Source organism: Rhinoraja longicauda, chromosome 2, assembly GCF_053455715.1.
Source record: "Rhinoraja longicauda isolate Sanriku21f chromosome 2, sRhiLon1.1, whole genome shotgun sequence".
Taxonomy (NCBI): Eukaryota; Metazoa; Chordata; class Chondrichthyes; order Rajiformes; family Arhynchobatidae; genus Rhinoraja; species Rhinoraja longicauda.
Genome location: NC_135954.1, coordinates 12,374,112 through 12,383,984, shown reverse-complemented (window position 1 = coordinate 12,383,984; position 9,873 = coordinate 12,374,112). Strand labels below are relative to the sequence as shown.

The window sequence follows — 9,873 nt, the reverse complement described above, 5'->3', positions numbered from 1 at the left end:
AGCTCACGGCATCGCATGTGGGAGAGGGGAGGGGAGGAGAGGAGAGGAGAGGTCTGGTCTGGTCCAGTGGCTCGCTTGCCTCTGCCGGGACACCAACCACACACACACACAGAGGCGTTGGGAGACACTCAAGCCCAGGGTCTGGGGCTCTGCAAAGGCAGCCAAGCGGATGAAGCCTCGCCTTAACAGAAGAAGAGACACCACAGCGGGAATTGCCCAGGTAAGGACGCAGCCTGGCTTGGTGTCTTTGGTCGCAACAAAGGGGAACTAACTGCTGACAGAATGGTGCGTGTAGGAAGGGACCGCATATGCATGGTGTTTGCACCGAGCTGGGCTGAACACACACTGAGCTGGAGTGGCTCAGCGGGTCGGTCAGCGTCTCTGGAGAGAAGGGATGGGTAGTAGCACCGAAGATGGACATGCACTGAGCTGGAGTGGCTCAGCGGGTCAGTCAGCATCTCTGTAGAGAATGGATGGGGTTTGCACCGAAGATAGACACACACACTGAGCTGGAGTGACTCAGCTGGTCAGGCAGCATCTCTGTAGAGAAGGGATGGGTAGTAGATGGATGGTACTTGTACCGAGCTGGGCTGAACACACACTGAGCTGGAGTGATCCAGTGGGTCAGTCAGCATCTCTAGAGAGAAGGGATGGGTAGCAGATGGATGGGTAGCAAATGCATGGTATTTGCACCGAAGATGGACTCACACACTGAGCTGGGGTGAGGCCACATTTAGAGTACTGTGTTCAGTTTTGGTCAGCCTATTATCGGAAAGATGTTGTCAAGCTGGAAAGGGTACAGAGAAGATTTACGAGAATGTTGCCAGGACCAGGAATGTTGCCAGGACTGAGCTAGAGGGAAACATTGAGCAGGCTAGGACTTCATTCTTTGAAGTCCAGGAAAATGAGGGATGTCCTTGCATATACAAGATCATGAGAGGAATAGATAGGGTAAATGCACAGTCTTTTAGCTAGAGAAGGGAAATCAAGAACCAGAGGACATAGGTTTAAGGTGAGTGGGAGGGGGGACGAATTAATACGAACCTGAGGGGCAATGTTTGTACTCAAAGTGTGGTAGGTAGTTGGACCGAGCTGTCAGAGGAGGTAGTTGAAGCAGGTACTATTACGATGTTTAAAAAACATTTGGACAGGTACATGGATCGGATAAGTTTAGAAGGATAGGAGCCACATGCAGGCAGGTGGCAGTGAAGATGGGGCATGTTGGTTGGCATGGGCAAGATGGACTGAAGGGCCTGTTTCCTTGCTGTTTAACTCAATGGAGGGCATAGGTTTAAGGTAAGGGTGGAAAGATTTAATGTTAACCTAAAGGGCAACTTTTTCACATGGGGGCAGTGAGCATGTGCAATGAGGTGCCAACAGAAGTAGCAGAGGCAGGTACAATAACAACCTTTAAAAGACATTGGGACAGGTACATGGATAGGAAAGGTTTCAGGAGAGACAGGAGGAACTGCAAATGCTGGAATCTTGATCAAAATACAAATTACTGGAGCAACTCCATTCATTCGACAGTTGCTGCCTGACCTGCTGAGACCTCCTCCAACATTTTGTGTTTCGCTCAAGGTTTAGAGGATATTGACTAAACCCCAGACAAGTGGGACTAGCTCGGATGGGGCATCTGGGTCAGCCTGGACGAGTTGGGCCGAAGGGCATTTTTCTGTGCTCTCCCTGTGACTTTCAGCTCTTCTCATTTTACGTATTTGATCTTCCAACAAAGATATAATAAACAACATCCAAAATCTGTACCCTGTTCCGGCTATTTCCCCATATCCCAATATTCCCTTGGCCCTAAGAGCTAAATCTAACTCTTGAAAACATCCGGTGAATTGGCCTCCACTGACTGCCATCTGTGGCAGAGAATTCCACAGATTCACAACTCACTGGGTGAAGAAGTTTTTCTTCATCACCGTCCTAAATCGCCTACCCCTTATTCTTAAACTGTGATCCCTGGTTCTGGACTCCCCCAACAAGAGGACCAGGTGGATAAGAATCATAATCGTGCCTTCAGCTGACCCTCAATCTCTTTGAGGAAGAGACACTGGGTGGGGATTGTAACCACTTGGTCCCAATTGGGCAAAGGGACCTCCTTCCCCAACATACTGAATATTCCACTTTGGCCGTGCAACCTGTACACATGAAAGAACTTGCCCTGATTTGGAGCTTTGCACTCTTAATGTGATTATCCCAAAGATCTTCATAACTAATTGTGGGTTGCTAACCTCGCCACTGCAGATGAATGTAGGAACAAATTTTGTACCATTGGTTTCTGCAAGTGATTAGAAACATAGAAACATAAAAAATAGGTGCAGGAGTAGGTCATTCGGCCCTTCGAGCCAGCACCGCCACTCAATATGATCACGGCTGATCATCCAAAATCAGTACCCCGTTCCTGCTTTCTCCCCATATCCCTTGATTCCATTAGTCCTCAGAGCTACATCTAACTCTTGAAAACATCCAGTGAATAGGCATCCACTGCCTTCTGTGGCAGAGAATTCCACAGATTCACAACTCTCTGGGTGAAAATTATTTTCCTCATCTCAGTCCTAAATGGCCTACCCCTTATGTTTAAACCGTGACCCCTGGTTCTGGACTCGTCCATGACCAGTTTACTCGATTTAAGTATTTTGGTTAGTGATGAATGTCCTTAACTGTGTTGGGCAAGCAGCCTTGCTCTTGATTTGTAATGTCCACCTAGAGAGGCTGGTGATTTTCATCCAAAAAATTGTACCTCTGATGATGCACGTTCTCCCGGTATTTCAACGTGATTTGTTGATTCAGCGACTTTGTTGAGTGGTGTGGGCTGAAGAGAGAAGACATTTATGGCCTTCCATCACAGTGAGGAGGTGACTGGAGGAGACTCACTGTGATGGATGTTTCTTTATGTTTGGTGTTGGTTTATGATTGTGTGTGTTATTGCTTATATTTTATTGCTTATTTTTATTGGTCTTATTGTTGGACTGTGGTTAATCTTTCATTTCACTGCACATTTATGTGTATGTGACAAATAAATTGACTATTGACTATTGACACCTGCAGCTCAACACCGACAAGACTAAGGCGTTAGTGGTGGACTTTAGGAGGAGAGGAACACCCCTGTCCCTTGTCTCCATCAAGGGTGCCGATGTGCAGTTTACCAAGGGTACTTGGGAGTTTACCTGGACAGTAAACTGGACTGGTCCAGGAAGGCGGAGGCACTGGACTAGAAGGGACAGAGCTGGCTGTACATTCTGAGGAGGCTCCGCTCTTTCAACATCTGCAGTAAGATGCTGCAGATGTTCTATCAATCGGTGGTGGCCAGTGCCACCTTCTTCACTGTCGTGTGGACTTTCCACTCATCACTTTAATTTCATGTTTCTTGTGTTTTTATGACTGTCGGCAGACCAATTTCCCTCCTGTTGTATCGTATCGTGATGTCAATTTTGGGAAATTGACATCCCATGAGCTTCTGAATTTGTTGTGGGTTCTTCAGCTAAGCTAACACTATCCAGCTACTACCTTCTGGTTAGTCTTCTGAGTTGATTTCCAAAAGTACTCCAATTTAAAAGCCACCATTGTCAATTAAAAAAAAAAAAATCCCATTTCTATCTTGTCCTCTCTTGAAGTGATGATAGCTACTGTGATATATAGTTAACCAAGTATTGATTTCTCCCCCCCCCCCCCTTGCTATTTCATTGCTAATGAAGCAACCAAGTGTGTATTAATGGGGATATTTACATGACAGGAATCAAGCTTAATCATTTCCTTCCTCAACGTCCATACATCTATTGTCCAGTTGGTGTCTCGGTATAGTTTCCAAGAATTGGACTAGATACAGTCATAGGGCCTTACAGAATGAAAACAGGCCCTTCAGCCCAGCTTGCCCACACCGGCAAACATCCCATCTACACTAGTCCCACCTACCTGCATTTGGCCCATATCCCTCTAAACCGGTTCTATCCATGTACCTGTCTATCTGTTTCTTAAACATTGCGATAGTACCTGCCTCAACTACCTCCTGTGGCAGCTCGTTCCGTACACCTACCACCCTTTGCGTGAAAAAGTTACTTCTCAGATTCTTATTAAATCTACCCCCATTCACCTTAAACCTACATCCTCTGGTTCTCGATTGCCCTACTCTGGGCAGAAGACTTTGTGCGTACACCCAATCTATTCCTCTCATGATTTTATTTACACTAATTAGAAATGTTCCCACCCAATTAGGTTTGCCAACTGTCTCGTATTAGCCGGGACATCCTGTATATTGGGCTAAATTAGTTTGTCCCGTACTGGACCGCCCTTGTCCCATATTAGGTCGGGGGAGGGCGCTGTAGGCCCGGACACTTTAGGCCCGTGGGCCGCAGAAGGCCCGGACAGTGTAGGCGTGGAGGCCCGGGCACCGCCTAATGGAGGTTGCATAGCAACCCGCCTCCCACCCTGGGCGGGAGCGGGAGCACATGGCCGCTGGCTGGGTGAGGTCACATGGGGCGCGGGGCGGTGACATCACCTTTTGTCCCTTATTTGGGAGTGAGAAAGTTGGCAATCCTACACCCAATGTACAACTTTCTAGTTGTGGAGGTGTTTAACAAGTCAGAATATAGAACATTTCAGCACAGGAATAGACCTTTCAGCTCCCAATGTCTCTGCTGAACATGGTGTCTACCTAAACTAAATCCCTTCTGTCTCTACATGTTCCATATCCCTCTATTCCCGACTTATTCACATGCCTATCCAAAAGTGTCATATGTTGATACTTACTGTTAGCTGAATGTGTTAGCTCGGTTAATAATGATAATGTCTAAATAATAAATGGAATGTGAATGAACTACAATGAACTGCAGATGCTAGAAATCTGAAATCAACACTGAAAATGCTGGAAACAAATATAGAAACAAGAGTTGAAAGACTGGACTAATAGGTAACTAATTTAAAGCAGTCAAACCCATCAAAAAAACAAAATAAAGGGCGGCACGGTGGCGCAGCGGTAGAGTTGCTGCCTTACAGTACCAGAGACCCGGGTTTGATCAAGACTATGGGTGCTTGTCTGTACGGAGTTTGTACGTTCTCCCCGTGACCTGCATGGGTTTTCTCCGAGACCTTCGGTTTCCTCCCACACTCTAAAAACGTACAGGTTTGTAGGTTAATTGGCTTGATATGAATGTAAATTGTCCCTGGCGTGTGTAGGATAGGGTTAGTGTGCGGGGATTACTGGTCAGTGCAGGCTCGGTGGGCCGAAGGGCCCGTTTCCGCGCTGTATCTCTGAACTAAACCAAACGAAAAAACGGTCTGATTCTGAGGGAGAAATATTTTAAAAATGTCACTTCTAATTTTGTACATGATGGCATCATGCCTCAGACAATTCTTGGTATCGTAATTGCATTTAAGAAAGACTTTAGCAGCACTGGATAAATGAAGTTAATGACTCAATCTTTAACTGATCATCAGGTCTCTGTTCTAGTGCCTCTGAATTTGCAACTGAAGGGAGGAAAAGGAAAGAAGGAAAAAAAACATTACACTTGTGAAAGATTTTCTTGCCTGAGAAATGATTCACGTGTGCATTTCCCTCAATGCTGTGTTGCTGTGCATCATTACAGGTACGTCACTGAAGCACGGGTTGGTTTGCTTTCTTGCCGATTATCTGTATAAAGAACCGTCTTTATTGGCATACTAGACCAAGTGGGCTCGTTGGGCCCAAACCTCTCCTGCATTGGTGCAGCACCCTCTCCTCCCCCCCTCCCCCCTTTCCTCCCCTCTTTCCTCCCCTCCCCTCCCTTCCTCCCCTCCCTTCCTCCCCTCTCTTCCACCCCTCCCCTTCCTTCCTCCCTTCCCCTCCCTTCCTCCCCCCTCCCTTCCTCTGCTCCCCTTCCTCTCCTCCCCTTCCTCTCCTCCACTCCCCTCCTTCCTCCCCTCCCCTCCCTTCCTCCCCTCTCTTCCACCCCTCCCCTCCTTTCCTCCCCTCCCCTCCCTTCCTCCCCTCCCTTCCTCTCCTCCCCTTCCTCTCCTCCCCTTCCTCTCCTCCCCTTCCTCTCCTCCACTCCCCTCCTTCCTCTCCTCCCCTTCCTCCCCTCCCCTCCCCTCCTCCCCTCCCTTCCTCGCCTCCCCTCCCCTGCCTTCCTCCCCTCCCTTCCTCCCCTCCCCTCCCTTCCTCCCCTCCCTTCCTCCCCTCTATTCCTCCCTTCCCCCACCTCCCCTCCCCCACCTCCCCTCCCCCCTTTCCCTCCTCCCCTCCCTTCCTCCCCTCCCCTCCCTTCCTCCCCTCCCCCCTTTCCCTCCTCCTCTCCCTCTCCCCCGCACTCCATCCCCCTCAACCCCCCTTATCCTCCCTCCTCCCCCCCCCCACCTGCCCTCCCTCCCCCTCCCTCCCTAGGAGATAGATTTCAACTTTAAAATGTGAATAACTTAAAAAATATAACACCGTTTGCAATGAAACTTCTTCCATTAGCACCAAAGGGACGACGGTGAATAAGGTGGGCCTGAAATTGTCGCGCTGCGATGTACCGTTTTGGTTGTAGTTCAGGAACAAACAAACAAACAACAGTTTTGGTATATAGATGTGGATGTTTCCCTGCGCTTGCACTGGCAGCAGTGGAGCGAACGTCTCGCAGGGAAAACAACCCTCGCTGCTGCGGCTGACGATGCATTGCTGGCGTTACCATGGCGATGTTGTTAATGCAGCACAGAAGGGGGAATTGAACCCAGCACCTTTGTGCATTTTACTGTGCAGCTGCCTGCAGGATTAACTGAGTGAGATAATGGGAGGTACCAGAAACAGCAGCTGCTGGAGGTGACAAAGGGTAGAGGTGGAAAGGAGACAAAAACATGTCAGATATGGAGAGAAGGGGAGTGAAATGAAATATATTTCTCCCACCATCTCCCAGCCTGCCCCCCCCCCCCCCCCCGCACCATTCCCCTCCTTTGTACACTCATCTCCCATCCCCAAGGCCCCCATTTCCCTTTTATTCCCTCCCCTCGCATCTCTGGAGAAAAAGAATAGGTGACGCTTTGGGTAGGAACCCTTCTTCAGATTGAAATAGTCAGTCGAAGTCTGAAGAAGGGTCTCGACCTGAAACGTCACCCATTCCTTCTCTCCAGAGATGCTACCTGACCTGCTGAGTTACTCCAGTGTTTTGTGTCTATCTTTGATTTCTTGATTAGGTTTGATAAAGGAATGGATCCAAACCATTATAAAGTTACAGGATGCTTTGAAAATCCTTTGAATTATTAAGGGGTTGGACACGTTAGAGGCAGGAAACATGTTCCCTATGTTGGGGGAGTCCAGAACAAGGGGCCACAGTTTAAGAATAAGGGGTAGGCCATTTAGAACTGAGATGAGGAAAAACGTTTTCAGTCAGAGAGTTGTGAATCTGTGGAATTCTCTGAAGGCCAATTCTCTGAATGCATTCAAGAGAGAGCTAGATAGAGCTCTTAAGGATAGCGGAGTCGGGGGGTATGGGGAGAAGGCAGGAACGGATACTGATTGAGAATGATCAGCCATGATCACATTGAATGGCAGTGCTAGCTCGAAGGGCTAAATGGCCTCCTCCTGCATCTATTGTCTATTGTGTGTAAAATGGAGGATAGAAAATGGTGAAAAAGAAATCTATAAAACTGGGTATCTTTTTTATTTCTCACTTATCATGGGTAGTGCTGACAAGACTGGAGTTTACTGCCTGTATTTGCTCTCCCTTGAGATGTTTGTGATAGATCTGTGAAAATTGCTCTTGTAAGTTCAGAGAGCAATTTAAAATAATCGATATTTTTAAAAGTGATGCAACGTGCAAATCATGTAATGTTGTCAATTTTCCTTTCTGAAAGGACATTGGAAAATTAGATGGACTCAATGGGACTCAGCGGGACAGGCAGCATCTCTGGATAGAAGGATTTGAAAGGAATGGAAAACTAGAAGTGTAGGATGGAACTGTGGATGTGCTGGTTTACACTGAAGATTGACACAAAATGCTGGAGTAACTCAGTGGGTCAGGCAGCATCTACTTTTTTTTTAGTTTTAGAGATACAGTGCGGAAAGAGGCCTCCCCCATGTTCTCGCTGATTAGCGATCCCCGCACACCTACACATTCATACACACGCACACGCACACACACACACACACGACAATTTACAATTATACCAAGCCAACTAATCTACAATCCTATACGTCTTTGGAGTGTGGAAGGTAAACCTGGAGAAAACCCACGCACGTTATGGGGAGGGGGAGAATGTACAAACTCTGTACAGACAGCACCCGTAGTCAGGATTGAACGTGGGTCTCTGGCGCTGTAAGGCAGCAACTCTACCCTGTAGCTGGAAGAAATACTGCTTGTAAAGTGAGGTGTCTTTTTTAGATCTGGCTGGAAAGATCTCGCCTGTTGTGCTATGTTGTAACAGCGATAGGTACCTGTCTTGCAACAGTCGAGAAGGTAGTGCTGAAACTGATAATGAAAATTTATAGTGCGTAAGCAGGAACTGCAGTTGCTGATTTACACCAAAGATAGACACAAAAACTGGAGTAACTCAGCGGGTCAGGCAGCATCTCTGGAGAAAAGGAATAGGTATCTTGCTCTCTGTACCTTTTCATGTCTCTAGCTAGTTACCCTCTCCCCTGACTCTTGGTCCAAAGAAGGGTCTCAACCCAAAATATCACCTAATCCTTTTCTCCAGAGATGCTGCCCGACCTGCTGAGTTACTCCAGCAATTTGTGTCTATCCTCGGTGAACTAGACGTTTTGAAAAAATATATTCTTACTGCTTTGACTACTTTTATACAAATTGAGGCTATCCTTATTTTGAAAACTAAATTCAAATGTTGGATTATTTAGTGCAGGTGTCTGATTAGCTGGTCCTTTAATAAAACCGATTCACTACCAAGCCCAGAATAAAAAACAAATCCTCTTATAAGCCTCGTTCACAGCACGTAGCTTAGGCCAATTTAATGATTCACTATCTGCTCTGCACATGGTTTTGTACACTATTAATGTAGCAAAGTCCATGTTCTGTGTTTGTTTTGCAAACAAAAGCATGTGTGTGGCCACCCTTTCTATTAAAACAAACAACGAAACACTGATTAAAACCACCCGAAATAAGAAGAGCTATTTCCTGACAACAGGCTATTGCTCCAACATTTCTGGCCCATAAGCATAAGTTCACATGTCATAGGAGCAGAGGTAGGCTATTCGGCTCATCAAGTCTACTCCGCCAATCAAACATGGCTGATCCATCTTTCCTTCTCAACCCTTTTCTCCTGCCTTCTCTCCATACTGGGTGGTAGTGTGAACTGTGAGGAAGATGCTATGAGGTTGCAGGGTGATTTGGACAGGTTGTGTGAGTGGGTGGATGCATGGCAGATGCAGTTAATGTGGATAAGTGTGAGGTTATCCACTTTGGTGGTAAGAATAGGAAGGCAGAGTATTATCTGAATGGTGTCAAGTTAGGAACAGGGGACGTACAATGAGATCTGGGTGTCCTAGTGCATCAGTCACTGAAAGGAAGCATGCAGGTACAGCAGGCAGTGAAGAAAGCCAATGGAATGTTGGCCTTCATAACAAGAGGAGTTGAGTATAGGAGCAAAGAGGTCCTTCTGCAGTTGTACAGGGGCCTAGTGAGACCGCACCTGGAGTACTGTGTGCAGTTTTAGTCTCCAAATTTGAGGAAGGATATTCTTACTATTGAGGGCGTGCAGCGTAGGTTTACTAGGTTAATTCCCGGAATGGCAGGACTATCGTATGTTGAAAGACTGGAGCGACTAGGCTTGTATACACTGGAATTTAGAAGGATGAGATCTTATTGAAACGTATAAGATTATTAAGGGGTTGGACATGTTAGAGGCAGGAAACATGTTCCCAATGTTGGGGGAGTCCAGCACAAGGGGCCACAGTTTAAGAAT

General features: G+C 47.0%; 1 protein-coding gene across 2 annotated transcripts in view; it reads left to right on the top strand.

Moving 5' to 3' along the window:
• The window catches only part of LOC144602190 (dyslexia-associated protein KIAA0319-like), an 88,922-nt gene continuing 79,049 nt past the window's right edge, over positions 1 to 9,873 (top strand). Inside the window, exons 1-2 of one of the 2 annotated variants that reach the window (XM_078414943.1) lie at positions 1 to 220; positions 5,453 to 5,588. In XM_078414943.1, coding sequence (XP_078271069.1) covers positions 5,537 to 5,588 — 52 coding nt within the window. In that variant the 5' untranslated portion in view covers positions 1 to 220; positions 5,453 to 5,536. Of the gene's footprint in view, positions 221 to 5,439; positions 5,589 to 9,873 lie in introns of both variants that reach the window. The other variant, XM_078414933.1, reaches the window with a different exon arrangement.